Genomic DNA, 18,558 nt, shown 5'->3' on the forward strand with positions numbered 1-18,558 from the left:
GGGCAGAATCTCTCATTTAAATTTACTGTAAGTTTTGCTATTTCTTTAAAGTGGAATACACAATTATAATGTAGTCCTTCTGTATGTAATCTTTAAATATACAAAGGATTAGGTAAATCTCACTAATTTAGTATTCTATCCAACGTGGATCACATTAACTGTTAAGAACTGATAAATAAAGATGGCTATACTTAACTCTTACCTAAGTTTATTATGTCTTTAAAATGTCGGTAACTTTTTTATGGTTTGATTGCTCAGAATTAGGCTATAGTCTAATAAAAATGTAAGTGCCTGCTGTTTTGAGCAGCTTGATGAAGTTGGAACGTAAATAGGGAAAATTGCTCACGTGTGAAACTAGGTGTGTGAATAATTCATTGCAGGACTTAGACCTAAAGAGGTGTAAGGCTCTTTGTAGGCACAGTAGTTCAAAAACACAATGCAGTGCAGAGTTAGGGCCTCAAGGAATTCTCAGTGCTGTTTAGAAAGAAAACAGCAAAATTATTCTGAAATCTTTTCACTCTTGTACCTTTTATGTTACTTTTTATTAACAGCTGTTATTTAACTATGATGTGGTGCACACTGTTGCAGAGTTGCAGAGGGCCTCAGGGCTCCCATTTACAATGCTGTTTTACTGATGACTCCTGTCAAGCCCATCCTGTTCTGAGCAAGACTGAATGAAGCAGTTAACTCATGCATATCCATTGCAGTATTTTTTTATAACAATGGGCAGACTCACAGTTCTCTAGAAACAGAACAGCTAGGCTTATGAGCTGTGTAGTACAAGAGTTGGAATTTTACAGAGGAAGAGGTGTATTAAGAAATGTGCTGTGGAACAGCTGTCTGTTGTCAGAAAGTAGAACTGCAAGAAGCCAGTGTACAGTGCCATAATTCTGCACTCATTCTGACTCAATTGGCTTTTAAAATCATCTTTAAAATATTGCTGGTGTTTCTAAAAACAGCTGAAATAGGGAATGTGTTTTTACAGCTACAGTTGTGTATTTTGTGTTTACTTTTCAGTCTCTGTCACTTTAGGATCTTTTGCATTGCTAAATATTTTTCTGATTTTCTGTAGTAAGTCTAGTAACAGAAAACAGAGATTTAAGTGTCATAGTGATTTACTTATACTTTTTTCCAAGAAGTTTTGTCATACTTTTAAGAAGATACAGTTGAAATGGCACAATTTGCATTTATTTAGAGCATTTTCCATTGCTATTTCTACTTTCAAATTCAAGAGGATTTTCAATAATTCTGATAAATTATGAGAATATTGGTGACTGTATAATAACATATATTTTTTTTCCCCTACAAATTTAATATTGCTGAGGTTATACAAAGCTGAGGTAGTGATAGGTGATCCTTGATAAACTATTCAGAAATAATAACCATATTTGTTCATAGCTTAAGACTTATGCTGAATTGCCTTTTTTTAAATTTTTTTCTTTCCCTTAACAGCACGTTTTCAAACATTGTGCTCGTTTGGGTGATGATGATGAACTTGACTATGCTTTCCTTTACTGTGGGTGATTCAACAAATTATTATTTGTTGTTGTCTTTGTGCAGATTTGTCTTTTAAAATTTTATGATCTCCTTTTTTTTTTCTATGTAGCTTTTGAATCGCAAAGACAAGACCACCTTTGACAAGTTAGACTATTTACTGTCTAAGGAAGATAATTATAAAAGGACACGAGAGTATATCAGAAGCTTAAAAATGGTTCCTACTATTCCATATTTAGGTGAGTGTGAACAATTACCTTATTTATCTGTAGCTCATTTTGACTGACAAGCACTAATGTAGCATGTTGTGCACCTGAAGAACACTGTATATAGAAGGTATGGTTCACTTCATTGGGTATTTAGAAAAATTAGATCTGGTGGAGATTTTTAAGCTATACACTGTCTAGGATCTCTGGCTTGTAGAAGTTTTGTGCATTACTGACATCTGAAGTGACAAGTATGTCTTTGTTTACTGTCCTTTTGATGTCTTCAGAATTTTCAAGAGCATTAGGTTTCAGAAGTGTCTTTTGAGTACAGCATGATTTAACACTCGTTCCTGTAGCGTTCATTTTTGCTGGACTGTTTTTTCAGATACGTTGTAACTTGGTATCTCTAAACTGTAGTTGTTGGTTTGTGTCAGTTTCTTGTAAATACGTTGAAAAGAGATACAAACTGAATAGTCGATTCAGTTGATTGACTTGTCTTATCAGTATTCCCTTGTACTATTCATGTAGGCACACTATATCGTTATTTCCCCAATGGCTCTTTTAACTCGCAATTCCTGCCCATTACTGAACTGAGCTAGCATACCTGAGGAACACTGCAAAAACCAGATTCCTGTTAAACAAGTCCATTCAGACACTGGAATGTCTTTCTAGTGATGGGTGTTTTAAAAGAAAGAGTTAATCTAAGAAGTATTTAACCGTGTCTTCTGTAAGTGATATAATAGAAACAATAACATAATTTATTGTAATTATTTTCTAGTGCCCAAGAAAAGACAAATACAGTGCTTTTTCTATAGCAGTCCTTGTATGCAAAGCATGGTCCTGGTGAAGTAATTGTTTTGAACATTCTGTAAATATGACTTCCAGAAAAAAATATATTTTAAAAAAATCAAATTAAGTCTGGAATTTCCATCACAGATATTCAGCACAAGTCACTAATGTTTGACAAATTTTTGTACATTTTTTTGTACACAAGAGAAGGTGTGTGTATACTTTTGGAATTAGTATTTCTCTCAGGTGCTAAATAAATATGTGTAGTTCAATTTGAAGATGTATTAAAAAGAGACCTACAGTCAAAACACTGTCTATTGTTGGTAGTCTCCTTTCCTTTTGTGACATATACAAAGTAGCCATTTGACAAACTGTTTTTTTGCCAGTACTTCACCTGGGAATATTTCTGCACACAGATTGTTGTTAGTCAATGTCGTCCAAGTGGTTTTGAGACTTTGTGCACTCTCTGGCTTGCTTAGTCTCCACAGGCAGCACCAGACCTACTCTCCTGTCAGAGTGAGGCATTTGTGACTTTAAGGTTTACCAGTGGGGAAAACTGAGGTTTTGTTTCTGTTAAATCCTTCACTTCGCTACTAAGATGGTAAATGAAGAACTCTAGAAGTAGCAAAATCTTTTCAAATAGGACACCCAAAAGGGCATCCGCAGATTACATACACGTGCTACACTGCATTTTTCTTTTATCATGGAAGTTCTGATTCAGATTCAATTTGAATTCAGAAAAGAAAATCAGGAAAAAAAAATCAGAACTCAGAAAAGATTAAAAACAGAAGAGCTCAGGAAGTTTTTGGTTTATTTTGTGAAGAAACTGTGTTACATATTCATATAATGTACTATTTTCTGGCTTTATTACTAATTTAGGATGATGCTAAACTGGAGCTAAAAAGGGTAAATGTTTTTAAATCGCTGAACCTGGGTAACTAGAGCTCAAGAATTCTGCATAGGCTTCCTGGGCCAGAATTGCTGTCTTTGTATTAGTGACCCTCAATGCCTCAATGGATTTCTCTTTCATGAACTCATGCACTCTCTCTTTAAACACATGTAAACTCCTTGCATTCATAGCACCTAGCTGGGAAGGATTTCCTCAGCTCTGTCCAGTACCACATTCTTTTGCTTGATTTGAACGTGGCATTTTCTACCTTCTCTACATAAACCCTACCTTGTTTTTTATGCAACTTCTTGAGGCTACTCCTGACATTATGGACTTCAGTCATTATCTCTGTTTTCTTCACACTAAATCTTCAGTTTACCTCTCTTCCAAAAGGAAGAGTCCTTGGATTACTTGATCATGCCTTGTACAGATGCCACTTGGCATCCTTGACAACCTTCTGTGGCAGCGTTTCAGTTCTGTATCCTTTTTTAGGGGAAGAGAGTGCACATGGACTGCATGCAAAATTCAAGATAAAAGTGCGTGTTAGATTTATACAGTGACTTTAGAAAGCGTTTTGTGTTCTGCTTAATAATTTCTAACATTCTGTTAGCTCAAAGTTTAGTAGTAATCAAAAAAGCAAGTTGTTTCCAGGAACTGTTATTGTAATCCCAAGATCTTGCCTTTATTGGCAACTGTTTCCTCTTTTGTTTTATATGGAAAGTTGGGACTTTTTTCCCCCCGTTTGTGTCACTGTCTGTAGGTTTTTCATCTTCTGTCTTATTGTCCAAGCAGTCTGTCTCATAAATCCTTCTGCAGTTCCTCTCAGTCAGCCCTTCTTTTTGCTCCCCTAATTAGTTAATATCATCAGCAGATTTTTGCTCCATTGTTCACTCCCGTTTTCAGGTCACTTATGAATATGTTGAACAGCATGAGTCCCAGCACAAATTCCTATGGATAACAGTCAGCACTGCTTAGGTAAAATACTTCTTATTAAATAAATTTGACAGCCATCCCTAATGGCCATACTTAAAAAAAAAAAGTGTTGAAAAATTGGTGTCATTGAAACTTCTTTGAAAATAATTTCAGGTTTGAAGGAATGTTTAGCTTATCAAAAGAGAATATTCAAAGGGGACTTGTTTCAGTGAATAAATATCTTCTCGTGGGAGACAATATTAGGTATGGAAAAGCTTCTTTAATCTGTCTGCTTAAATGAACAAGTAGACTAAGAGATCTATGTTAGAAGTAAATAGTGAACTTACAACACTAAATGAGAGTAATGAAGTCTCTGAAGATTTGCAGAGTTCGTGGGGCTCCCGTTTCATGCTGTAGAGCCTCTTGTCTCTCACTGCAAGACAGTTACTTAGTTATGGGATATCAGTTCTCATTCCATCTGGGGCAGTCTGAGATTACATTTGAGATGCGCTGGAGAACGTGCCGGGGAGTTAAACAACTGCTTAAGTTGACCAAATACTCTGGTTTATAGAATTGGCTCACAGCCTTGTGTAAGAAATGCTTTAGTACTATCCAGTTATTGGGACATCACTCCAAGCCAGTTTTAATTAAATTTAAAATGAAAATATTTCTGAAATGGGCAAAAGTGTTACAAGCCTAATAGAAAACATAGGTAATGAAAGTGAAAGGGAAAAATTCACACGTTACGGAGTTACAGGGTTGAATCTGAAATTCCTACTGGTGTCTCGCCAACCTCCTTTAGTCTTCCTGTCCTCCTGTATATGTTGTACCTCAGGTTTCAGGTGACATTGTACATCACAGAGAGCCTCTCCCTGGTGATTACAAAGACTAAGCAGTGTTGCTGCTCTTTTAAAGTAAGGTTTTCCCTGCTTCCTAAGAGGTGCAGTTGAACCTTTGTGTAACCAGGTGAATACAGGAGACAACAACTGGTATGTTTACAACCTCAAGCTATAATATGAGAGATGAATATATTCCTTACTATGTTTAAAACTACTATGTTAAAACATCCAACAGTTGTTTTCTTTTCAGGCAGATATTCCAAGTTTAAAAAAAAAAAAAAAAAGAGAGAGAATGGCAAGGCTGTGGTCTGGGCTGTTGGAAGCATTTAGCCACAGTGTGATCTAAGAAAAAATAGCAGTCACGTTGTTTTGAAAATTCATGGGTGCAGTGACTAGCTACAGCTTTTTCCTGTCTCCGCTGTAGGTGATCTTTTAGGTTGTATCTGCATGTATAGAAAGGACAAAGATGGGTGTCTGTTACAATCTACAGACTTCACTGACATGTGGTGTTTTGTTTTGTTGTTGTTTTTTTTTTTCTTGGAATATAACAATGGGGATAATGCTGAAAACTTTGATAATACAACAGTTTCAGGAAAGAACTCATGAAATGTGTATAAGAGAATAACAAGTTGTCTTCTGAAGTAACTTAAATCTTGTGAGATAGCCTTTTGTCTAAATGATACAGGTGGAGCCCCACTGTTTAGTTCCTGATACACAGATAATGTATTAGTTAACAGCATTTTTCTTCACTGTTCTGAAAAAGGTAGAAATATTTCAAAAAGTCGGAAGAGCAACCTAAGTTTTTAGGAGGTTTGCAGTTGCAGGACTATTTCTACAGTACTTTTTGAAATAAAGGAGGAGTACAGGAGAATTGAAGCTATTACAACTCTTCCCCATTGTGCTGCAGCTCTCTCCTGTACTCACCTGATGTGCTTTTGCGAATGATAGGAAAATGTTTTGTATGTGATTTTTAGGCAATGTAGTGTTGTCAGAGTTGTACTTCTTTGGGGAGTGATGAAACAAGAATGTAATTGAAAGAATTGGAAATAATTAGAGAAATGGGAAAAACTAAGACCCTTCACAGTTTATAGTTTGCACTAGATCCACCATTTCACTACTGAGTTCTGTTGTGTGAATTTGAAAAAAAAAAAATAGGCATAGGAAATATTGCAGATCTGTGATTCCTCCAATATACTTGCCAATAACTTCACTGTACAAGTTCCAAATTCCCTATGTTTAATTGTTTTTGATGTGCCAGCCTCTAGGTTTGTTTAAAATTATTTTATGCGAATTTTATGCAAAAAATGCCGCGTTAAACATTGGTATGTGGTTTTTGGTTTGGGTGTGTTTTCATTTTCTAGAGGGCTTATCTGACCAAGCCTTAGCTAAATTATGAAATAATTATATGGTCCTTATTGTTGTCCTACTTTGACGGTCCACACTGAGCCAAGCAAAGTTCTAATTGGTAAATACCTTTTCTGAATAGAATCTGTGTAGTAACATAGACAGCTTTTTCCAATGCCTTTAATTTCAGTAAATCTGTATGTTTAAAACGTTGCCCTACAACACTTCTGCAAAGTATTTTATTACGATGTAAATAGGACTTTTTAAATATGATAGGAACTGGTACAGCTGGACATATATTCTTGTTCATTTGGACCTTGTTTTCTGCATCCTTTCCTCTCCCTCCTTCCCACCCCCAATTTGTTTGAATGTGTCAGATATCCTCAATTCTTCCTCAGCCAGCTGAGCCACAGTTCTTGTTGTGAACATCACTCTTGGCCAGTGATACAACAGTACAATCTTTCCCCCCCCCCCCCCCCCCGCTCCCTTCCTGTCAAACTTCTCCCCCCCCCCCCCCTCCTCTCCATTTTCTACTATTCTGTTCTCCAACTTTTTTTTTGCTAGTGAATTTGTTAAATCTGAGTGTAGATACACCAGGCTTTCTTGTTCTACCCGTACTGCCCTATCACCCAAAATCCTGGTTCTTTCCTCTATTGTAAGGCTTTTGACCCTGTTTCCCACAATCCTCAGTGACAAACTTGTGGTTTGGTATGGACTCGATAAGTGGATAGCAAGGTGGACTGAAAACTAGCTGAACTGCTGGGCTCAAAGGGTTGTAATGAGCACCATGAAGTCCAGCTGGATGCCATTGGCTAGCAGTGTGCCTCAGGCCTAACACTGAGTTTGATACTGTTTAATATCTTCATTAATGACCTGGACAGTAAAACATAGTGTGCCCTCAGCACATTTGCAGATGATACAAAACTGAAAGGAGAGGTTGATCAGACAATTTTTCTGCCATTCAAGAGGACTTCAACAGGCTGGAGAAATGGGTGGGCAGGAACCTCAGGAAGTTCACTAAAGGGAATTGCCAAGTCCTGCATCTGGGAAGGGGTAATGCTATGTACCAGTATAGGCTGGGGGCTGACTGGCTGGAAAGCAAGCAAGTCAGAAAAGGACCTGGTGGGTGTCAAGCTAAGGTGGCCAACAGCATCCTGGGTTGCATTAGGAAGAGTGTAGCTATTGGGTCAAGAGCAGGTGATTCTTCCCTCTACTCAGCACCAGTGAAGCCACATCTAGAATACTGTGTCCAGTTCTGAGCTTTCCAGTACAAGACATGAACATACTGGAGTGAGCCCAGCAAAGGACCACAGAGACACTTAAGGGACTGGAGCATCTGTCATGAAGAGAGTCTGAGGGAGCTGAGATTGTTTAGCCTAAAGAAGAGAAGGCTTAGGGGGGAAATACTATCAATGTCTATAAAAATCTGATTGGAGGCTCTAAAGAAGATGGAACTAGATTGTTCTCAGTGGTATCTAGTGAATGGACAAGAGGCAATGAGCGCAAACTGAAATACAAGAAATTCCATTTAAACATAAGGAAAAAAAACATTTTTATGGTGAAGGTGGTCAAACACTGGAACAGATTGCCCAGAGAGGTTGTAAAGACTCTGTCCTTGCAGATATTAAAAGCCTCACTGGATAATGCCCTGAGCAACCTGCCCTTGATGAGCATGCTTTGAGTAGGGGAGTTGGACTAGATCTCCAAAGGTCCCTTCCATCCTCAACTATGATGTGTGACAAGTACTGCATGTCAGTCAAATGCTGTATTTTCTGGAACTTCAAGACTACAGACTGCAAAGAATCTCAGGATACTTCTTAGGTAGATCATTCAGCCTCTTCAGATCCAGGCAGCTTCAGCGCACTCAGTCTGTTTCTCTGTATCTCATTTCTCTTCCTCAGAAAAGAGAAAGAGCCATCTTGAGCTTATGAGAGAAATGACCATTTTTAGATTAAGACTTTAAATTAAAATTTCTTTGTAAAGTAGACCAGAGATTTTTTTGTTACTTTGGTTTGGGTCCACCCTACAGCTATGTCTATCCTTCACCCATCTTTAGATGAGAGTTTAATAGTTTCTTACGATGCTAGTTGCAGTTTTCCTCTAGCTATCGGCTGTGTTTCTCAGTGGTATTTTAATCTGCTGCTTATTTTCCTTACAGGTTCACTATTTGAGCCCACCATTATATGGTCTGTCCTTCACTTTTCATTGAAAATAGCATCTGCGAGTGCTATCATATTCGCTGAAAGTGTGGGGAAGAGTGAAGTCATTATGACCAAGCATTCTTTAAAAGGCTTTTTCTTCCTCATATTCTTTTCCAGGGAGGAGGGGTGTAGCACAGCTAATCTCATTTAAGAACTTAGCTTGCCTAAGTTATTTTCTCAACTGTGGTATCTTCAGGGTTAAAACAGGTCTTCATACACTAACTTTTGTGCACTATCTTTTTTTAATTACAGGGATAAGACTCTAGGTAAATCACTTGCCTTTTAGATAGAAAGGTTAAGTAATATGGTTATTTCAACAAAAGGCTGTCAGCCTGGACATGGGTTTAAAGCCTGTCACAAGTGTATACTATGGAGATGTATCTCCTGCTACGGAAAAGCACCTGTAATAGCTTTTCTAACAAATGCCCCATTCTTGAAATCTGCACAATGGATACCTGAAGTTCTCTGCATTCCTTCACCAAGCCAAGCATGAACTAGCACTTGGAAGAGTATCTTGAATTTGCTATCTTCATAAAGCTGCTGATAGTCCTTTTCATGCAACCTGTGAGTGTAGGGAGGTAATGTTCATAGTGACCCATGTTTTAAAAGTGCGCAAACACTCCAGAGTAGTTAATTACCAGTAGCATGAAGTTCTTCCAAAATAATACACATATGGCTAATGCATTGTTTGTTTTTCTGCCCCTGTATCTTAGTCTGTGGGTTATGTGTTGTGCACTACCTGGATATGCTATGGTAGCATGTTACCAAAGGAGTGCAAAAAGAGAGTGGAGTATGAATGTGACGTAAGGATATTGCTATGCTAAAGTATTTTCAGGAAGTTTTGATTATTTAGTTATAGATGTATAATAAGTTGAATGTGCATACACACTACGCACATTGAAGAACTCGTAAGTGACTCTTCTAAGGTAGGCGTCAGTCTACTGTGTGTGTTTTCTTCTGACAAAACTAGTGGTTAGTTGTAGATGTCAGCAGGAATTTTACTGCCTTAATGCTACAATCCTAATTGTTAAGAGCACTGTGGCCAGGCTGTAAAGCCAGTAGGTGCATTTAATATTTCTTACCTAAAACTTAATTGTTTTCCAGAGTCCAGTAAACAAACCAGTGGAAGATAAAGCTTGAATACTGTTTGAAAACTTTGGGGGTTTTGTATGATGTACAGAAAGTTCTTCCTCCTTGGGATGTGTGGAAATTTAGTATTTTTCTCAGCTGAAAATTGCTTTGCTTTTGATGTTGCAATATTTAGAAACTTCACACATGTTAATAGTAGTTGCATATCAGAGTTGATTTGCATCATGAGGCAGTGGTGTGAAATTAAGTAACTATCTGTTCTTTGCTATGAGTAATCTGAACTAAAACAGGATGAAATCTGAACATGTCAAAATAACATTTGTTGCTTTATTAAAGGATTACAATATTACAGGGGTAATCTAATATATTAAAAACCCTACTTTCAGTTATATACAACACATGCTACGTAACACGTCAGTTTAATGCACATCATACTGTTGTAAAGAAGTGATGAGGTAATAAGGGAAAAAGTGTGCAAGCACACGCACACAAACACACAGTAAGTATCTTACAGGCTTACTGAAAAATATATTGAACTTCTGGAGGCTTTTGCTCTCCCTCTTATATGCATTCTTTAACTTATATTTTTCGTAGTAGTTGCTGTTTTGAAATGGGTGTTATAACAATCTGTTCTAGAAACCTACCTCAGAAGAATATTAGAATTATCCCAGTCAGTATTTCATAGTTGTGACTGACCTCTAAATACAGATGAGTAAATCTATTTAATAATTTGACAGTAACATGTTATAATTGTGAAATATGGCAAATATAACTTTTCTTGGCTACAGGTAACTTCTTTATATAATTTTCATCTGCTGGCTAAGGATATCAAATAGCTTATGTATTGGTATCCATAATTTGCCTGCAAAGTTGGATAGTCCCTTTAATTTATATCCAGCCATTTCTGATTACAGAGGCTACACAGCAGGTAATGACTGAAGTCAGATACAAAATACTGTGACAGCTGTTGTGTAGCATGTTGGCTATACAGCATATTATATCTGTTGTAAATCTGGATTAATTTTCATATGCAGGTAGCTACTTCATTTTGGTAAGAAAAATCATTAGTGTTTTTAATCTAAAATATTTGGATCAAATGTGAATTCTAATTTATAGGAGCAGATTATTTAAAATGCTCAAAGTGAAGGGGAAAGACTGGATTTATCATGACAGTAATGGTTTGTATCTGCTCTCAAAATCAAATTATATCGTACTAACTTTACCCATGGCAGTTAACAAAGATTAAATTAGAATAATCACACTAATGTACATATACCAGCTACACAGTTCAAAGGATATGATTTCCTGTGTCAAATGATTCCTCATAATAATAATAATAATAAAACTCTTGCTGTACAGTTTGTAATATTTCCTGTATTTGAGAATATTTATACATAATATAACATACAAAAATATTTAAATGTTGTGGCAGTATTTTTACTATCCAAACTTAATTTACAGGGAATAAAAACCAGAAAATTTATCTACAGTCCATCTAAACTGCCAGTTCTAAAAGGCTTAATGTAACTACTTTTAGTACCAAGAGGTGTTCTGAATGTTATGTCATTTCAGTTCCTTTTTTTTCTTCAGCTTTTTTTGCTGGAATGATTCTTGAAAATACAATATACAAGCCCTCACATCTTAGCAATAAATGTACAATATCTTACATTCCTCATTTCTGAAAAGATAATTCCAGATAATAACATCATAGCTTTACGTGATCTTTAGAACAAGAAAGCAAACCAAGAGAAGAATTATTTCAGTGGAATGTGTTGGGATTAGGTCTTATCATCATAACAACTTTCTTTAGTGAATATGATCCCCCCCGGAATTCAGCCCAGTAAACACCATCCTGATAACGACTGCGGTAGTGTCCTCCGCGATACCAAACTCCATTGAGATTTGAATGAGCACATGCATTGTACCACCATCCTCCCTTCTGGTAATGAGCACAATTACCTGCAAAAGAAAGCTCCGATTCAGTTTTAGGAGCAAATGAAAAATGTTACAGCAAGCAAGCTAAGCACAAAACTTTTTTTTTTTTTTTTTAAACTGTGTTTTTAACATGTAGATACCATGTGGTACAAGGTGAATTTAGGCTTCTTCAAGAACCAGCTCTGTAGTTAGGTTCTACAGATAGACTCATTAGTGTTACTCTCCCTTGCTGGAAAATTTGTTTGCATTACTGTCTCAAATAACGCCCCATAGCATATTTTTACAGACCCTTGTTTAGTGTAAATGATAAATATTTCAATGAGAAATTTTGTTTCAGTGTTAGTTTGTGTAAGGGTTGACACACCAGTTTGTGCTTCATAAGTTACTAATTGACAAATCTCTAAAAATGTAATTTCTTTTTTTTGTGTGCATGTGTATCACCATAAGTATATTTCCTTTTTAAAAAAAGAAAAAAAAAAGGGGGAGGGCGGGGGGACGTGGAAGGGCAAAAAAGCAAGGCAACTGAAAGGAACCTTGTACCTGTGTATACATCATGGTCCCGGTCCAGCGTGGTGAACTGTTTACCATTATGCCAAGTGAAAGAATCTCCTGCGTTGCCATTGTAGCGTCCCAATCTCAACTTGTAATATTCGCTTTCTGGCTCCAGTCTGAAGCTAGCGTACTCAGCAAATACTTTTCGACCTGACCAGTCTTCCATTGTTATGAGCAGTTTGTAGTTGCCTTGATTTGTTAACCAATAAATATTTTCTAATCCGAGCCAATATTCTCCATCTATATTACCAAATCCTTGCTGTAAAGGAAGCAAGAGAAGCATGTTAATATTGTGCACCTGTTTTAGTGGTAAATCTGAGTGTATTCTTAAGTATAAAACCACAATAACTTATTTTATAGAGACTTTCTCTTCTGGAAGGGTAAACACACAAGTTCCTTTTCAAGTAAGCTGTTGGCCAGACTCTAAAATTACCCTTTAAATTAACTTTACAATAATTTTTAGAGGGTAGAAAACATTAAACTGCTCACTTGTCCTAACCTTGTATGTCTCCCAGTTCCTGAAGAAGTTGACAGACCCATCCAGCCGTCTCTGAATGACTGTCCAGCCACCAGGGTCATGCCGTTGATCACACCAGACCTGCATAAGCCGGTTTGTGTGTTCTGGTTTTACAAGATAGATGGAGCTTGTATCATGGCCATCTTCTAATGCTTGTAGACAGTCTCTCCAGGGCCCTGTGTCAAAACAAAAGGACTCTGCATCAAAATGCAATTGAGCATATCTTCAGTGCAGGGCAGTATTTGAATTGGTAGCTTTTTACAGTAGATTTGCTTCTGTTTGAGTAGTGCATTTGTTTTTCCTCTTATTGAAGGTACAGTGTCCGCTAAGTGTTTGAGAAATGTTGACATTAACAATGGAACTGGCAACATAAATTAAGAATGTAGGTGTTATGTTGTCACCTTAATAAATGATAACACAAAATAGAAATTAAGATTTGTAACGTGGAGTGCCCACTTACATAGTGTGAGAAATTGTAGATAAATGTGAAGACTTTTAAAATACTTTGCATTCACAGAAATTACAGATAATGCTCTCCTATTTTCAGAAGGAGAATGCATTTTTTTCCTTGAGTTTAGCAGAGTCTGTGAAGAGCTTACTTTCAAAAAGAGTCCCTTACATTCATGATTTTTAAAGACATTTTCTCCAATGGGAAGATAGTTAGATTCCATTTTAATGAGTCTGAGAAATTTAGATATAAATGATTTAGGAGTCTGTGTTGATACCTGCAGATAGACTCCCCCAGCTGCTTTGCTGCTATCCTCATGTCACCTAAGCGGAGGAGTGAAGTCAACAAGAATCCTCAGGATTAGAGACCCTTGATTGATATTTGGGGTTTTTGGTGGGTTTTTTTTGTTTGTTTTTTTCCCCTCCCCACACTGAAGGAGGAAGGCTTGTCAGATCTTCTCATGGGGTGTCTTACTGAAGCATATGTTGCTATCAAGAGTAATTTATCTTTTAAATTATTTCAGTTCATCTACCCTTTTTCATAATTCAGTGTCCAATACTGGTAATGGTAGAGCTACCCTTCTACTCAGTAAATGAGTTAGTAATAAATTAGTTTTATAGAAGCAACTGCAGTGTTTGGGGGTGTTTTTTTGGTCTTTTTAACTGGTTAATCAAAAAGTCAGCGTACCAGGAGGCAATCCAAGTTTTTGGTCTGTGGCCACGCTGTGTTGTTCTTGTTTCCTGAGTCATATTCACAGACTGTACCTACAGTGCTGCTTCTAAGCCCCTTCTCCATTTCTGTTGTGGCTAACTGTTCAGATTTCTGGCAATTCAGATGTAGATGCAGTATTCTGTGACACAGTTGCGTGGCTTATTATGAGAGGTGGAAGAAGACAAATGTAATGAATGCTGGTAATTTAAATTGCTTGTTTATTTTATCACAATGTGTACATAGTGGCACTTATTAAAAACGAAAAAGAACATGTCAGTTCAAAGTCATTATTGAAGAAACTCCTAAAATAGTCAACCACAGAGCTTTGATCTTGTCTTCATAAAAATAAATATATAGCAGTATATGATGTAGTATTTACAGCTTTCTAATCTTGCAGTTTTTTTCTAGGCCACGTGGCAACAGTGCTCTACTGCACATGATTCTTTTCTCTGGAAGTGCTTTAAGATGAAGATAAACTATTTTAAATACTTCAAAGCAGAGTTTGCTACTACTTTTTCATGACAGGTGGTTTTTTTGTCAGATAGTTAAAATTTTGGAAAGTTAATAAGGTGTGTAGTCTGAGATTTGTCATCTGGCATCAGAAATGAAAGGGAATGTACTGAAGACGACTGGGCCCAGCACAGATATCTGTAAGACACTATGGTTAACTCTGCCTAATGAAAAAAATACTTAATAATTAAGGGATTTTTATGGTTTATGTATGTGAGGCTCTTTGTACTTTGTAGCGGCTTAATTTAAATGTCTTTAGTAAGAAAGCTGTTCAGTGCTTTCTGGAAATACATACGGACTGTATATCAACCAGAGCTGTCTGCATAGGCACTGAGCCCTTCAAATATCTCTAAAAGTGATACAGAATTGGTATTACAAAAACCAAGTTGATCCTTATTCAAGGTGATTGGATGATGATACGAGTCAGGTTTTTCTGCTTGTTCTACTGTTCTTAGTGTATCTTCTATCAATTAGTGGATTTTTTTTTTACAGTGTCTCATTTGCCACCTTCCATTCCTCACATACTGAGGCAGTTTTTAGTGAGAGATTACACAGCAGTTAATTGTTTCATATTCAGTTTCCTTTAGAACTCTTGGGGAATGTGCTTTACTCTTTGCAGTTTGTTAGTATTCACTTCTTTCATTGGCTTTATAACCTCTTCTACCAACATTTCAGTTCGAGATAAATCCTGCAGAGTCAGGATTTGAATTGGTAGCTTTTTACAGTAGATTTGCTTCTGTTTGAGTAGTGCATTTGTTTTTCCTCTTATTGAAGGTACAGTGTCCGCTAAGTGTTTGAGAAATGTTGACATTAACAATGGAACTGGCAACATAAATTAAGAATGTAGGTGTTATGTTGTCACCTTAATAAATGATAACACAAAATAGAAATTAAGATTTGTAACGTGGAGTGCCCACTTACATAGTGTGAGAAATTGTAGATAAATGAGAAGACTTTTAAAATACTTTGCATTCACAGAAATTACAGATAATGCTCTCCTATTTTCAGAAGGAGTCCTTGCCACTAACCTAGTCAACACAGGAACCTCAAAGTGTCCCCTCAGTGAACACTCATCAAAATTAATTTAGATTTTCTACTGTTGCCTTAATTTCTTTAAGTATATCTTTTTATCTTTCCCTGTAAACTTTTAGTCAGGCTTCCTATTGCTGATGTGTTAGAAATCAGATTCATTATGCCTTTTTTCCTTTCGCAAGTTGTTCTTAAGATTTTAATGTGTCTTTATATTTAACCTGACAGAGAACATGTTCTTTTCTTATTTCCTCATTTGGACATGACTTCAGTGCTTTGAATGGTGTCGTCTTTCTTACAATACTGGTCTTTTACCAAGCTGCTTAACCATGACAAGATTTCCTGGTCCTCTCAAAGTCTTTTTTTTGGATGGATGGATAGTTCTGAATTTCCAGTAGGGTACTTGAAAACATTTTACCTTTTCAGTTAACACTTTTAGTTTATGCATTGGTGTTATAATAATCTGCTATTTTGTGTCATTTGTGTCTCCAAGTTTCTGATAGGCTATTATAGCAAATCTTGCTAAACCCCCAACTTTCTAGTTCTTGTATCTTTTTTTAAACCCCCACTTTCTAGTTCTTGTATCTTTTTTCTTTTTGTTTGTTTGTTTGTTTAAGTGGCAATATTTGTTTAGAAGTATATATGTTTGGCTTGGCCTCACGTATACATATATTGGCCTAATATTTCTGTGCCCTGTTTAAACAATCTGTTTTTCAGATTACATTTCAGCATTTCTTACTCAAATTTTGTCCACTGCTCCTGCCCAAAGATTTTATTTGATGGTGCAAAATCTGCATTGCTTCACCTAAAGGATATATCAGTTTAAACCATCTGATTCATTAAGCCATAATTATCAGCGCGAATGTCTCTCTCACTTAAGTTATTATGTTCTTATGTATGTTTATTTTTGTATACTCTAATGCCTTTTTTTGAAAAAGTGTGTGGCCATATAAAATTAGCATACATTGTATGTTAATATTGCATTAACCTTAGCATTACTCTTTGCTGTTTATTATTTAACTATTTAACTTTATTTTTTATAATGCAGCATGGGGTTAAAATGTTTACCTGCAAGTTTTATCTGATAGATATAGTAAACTGGTTTGTGTGCATGTTTTTCTAGGAATAATGTCTTCTATAGCAATTGCACAAGAAAACATACATTTCGTAATTGGTATAACTGGCTACTAAATGTTTTGTTCCCAGAGAAAGATTTGTTGGGTAAGGATGATGAATCAAATTAGTTCAGTTTTCAAGTTCAGCTTTCATTTGTCTTGAGTCTAGTCATCTTCCAATGTTGCACTAGCACATTTATACAAAGCAGAACATTTTGATAAGCTATTCATGTAAGTGTTTTACACAGAAAATGTAGCAGTGCTTCACATAATAGTGTTTGTCCTGTTGCGTGTAGAATTCTACACTAATAAATTGTTGTTTCAGATCTATTTGAATTATTGATCCTGTGGGCTAAGCTTTTTGATGTTATAAACTAAAACCCATTGTAGATAAACTATATCTGCTTTTTGCATTGGCATATTAAAGCTTGCAGTTGTTAAGCATTAATGCATGCAAAGTTGTTGGGGTTTCGTGTGTCATAGCCCTACATCCCACCCCAAACCTCTGGGTAATAACTCCAAGAAAGGCGTTGTTGTTAGTGTCACAGCTAAACCATTTCATCCTGAAGTATCTTATTAGGCTTTTAGCTCTTTCAAGCAAGCCTAAAGAGCAATGTTCCTCAATAGGACTATAGAAATTTTACTTGGAATTCATATTTTGCTTAGTGGAATGGAGTAAAATACAATTGTAGTTATTTTGAACAGTCTCTGGTGTTGACATTAGGTGACTTACTGGCTATTCACTGATTATTTTTATTATTTTTTATTTTTCTGTAGAATTTCAGTGTTGTGTACATGTTCAGTATTTTGCAGACAGAATTAAACTTACCCAACTTATTCTTTTGGGCATGAGTGGGAAACAAGAATGCACAAATAAGAATTAAAAGTAAATGATTTATAGATAAAATTGCAAATTCTTCTACTCAGAATCAAAACCAAATCTTTTTTTACATTTTCCTTTATTTTTGCAAAGAACCAGCAACAGGAACATTGGGGTGTTTTTTATGCCTCATAAAATAAGACTTTCTTGGAAATGCATGGATCAAAGTATGACACTAATCCTTACAGATAAATTAACTTGTCTATTGTAAAGTGTGTATCTCTAAAATTACTTTATATCCAATGATGATGTCCACACTTTACAATGCATTCTTTCAATTTCTTTTCTCTAGAACATTTTACTATGAGACTGGGGTTCTTTATCTACATCATGTTTTTATGATTTACTGCCAATGTTGTTACGCAGTCATCAGCTTTTATCATCTTAGAGGCAATAGACGATGATGCCTCCGCTGAAATAGCCAACATTTCAAATATTCCTAATAAATTTTTAACAAGACGCTATTCTTCTATGCCTTGCCTCTCAAATCTGGCACATTATTTTTTGTTATTTGGCTAGTCGTTTTGGCTTACCTTTGTGAATATGGAGAAAATAGTCAGTTGTACATTTAAATCGCACTACACAGTAAATCTATAATAACAGGTAAAGACACTTCAAACATGACAGAGAAATACTTCTAAGTGACTGTCGTCTTTTAGATCATAGTCATAATATTTTATTCTGAAGTATCTTCCTCCAAGTGTAGGCATAATAATGTTTTCTTCTGAAGTATCTTCCTCCAAGTGTAGGCATAGGGGTCTAGTATCCTAGTACTGTATAAAGTCATTACAGAAAGGGTCACTGCTCTGAATATTTTAAATTATAAGTAACTTATGAAGTAGCTTGTTTCAAAAATATTCATGTAGAAAAAAGATTAGCACTTTATTTTATGGTAAGTGATGTGTATAGAACTCTCTAAGTTGGTTAAATTCATTTCTGTGGCAGTTCTTGGGATGAGATGGGAGAACATCAGGTTTGAGACCATCTAAGGCACCTGAAGGTGCACAAGTCCATGGGACCCAATGAGATCCATCCGCAGGTCCTGAAGGAACTGGCGGATGAAGTTGCTAAGCCACTATCCATCGTATTTGAGAAGTC

General features: G+C 36.1%; 2 protein-coding genes across 2 annotated transcripts in view; one reads left to right on the top strand and one right to left on the bottom strand.

Annotated features, from left to right (window-relative positions):
* The window catches only part of RALGPS1 (Ral GEF with PH domain and SH3 binding motif 1), a 127,778-nt gene that overhangs the window by 31,332 nt on the left and 77,888 nt on the right, over positions 1-18,558 (top strand). The window contains exon 10 of the mRNA XM_009280099.1: positions 1,607-1,733. Coding sequence (XP_009278374.1) covers positions 1,607-1,733 — 127 coding nt within the window. The remainder of the gene's footprint in view (positions 1-1,606; positions 1,734-18,558) is intronic.
* ANGPTL2 (angiopoietin like 2) overlaps positions 10,054-18,558 on the bottom strand; it is a 24,931-nt gene continuing 16,426 nt past the window's right edge. Inside the window, exons 3-5 of the mRNA XM_009280098.2 lie at positions 12,750-12,943; positions 12,239-12,509; positions 10,054-11,722 (exon numbers count right to left, since the gene is read on the bottom strand). Of these exons, the coding sequence (XP_009278373.1) occupies positions 11,523-11,722; positions 12,239-12,509; positions 12,750-12,943 (665 nt within the window). The 3' untranslated portion in view covers positions 10,054-11,522. The remainder of the gene's footprint in view (positions 11,723-12,238; positions 12,510-12,749; positions 12,944-18,558) is intronic.

This window comes from Aptenodytes forsteri, unplaced genomic scaffold (genome assembly GCF_000699145.1).
Source record: "Aptenodytes forsteri isolate BGI_AS27 unplaced genomic scaffold, ASM69914v1 Scaffold163, whole genome shotgun sequence".
Classification (NCBI taxonomy): domain Eukaryota; kingdom Metazoa; phylum Chordata; class Aves; order Sphenisciformes; family Spheniscidae; genus Aptenodytes; species Aptenodytes forsteri.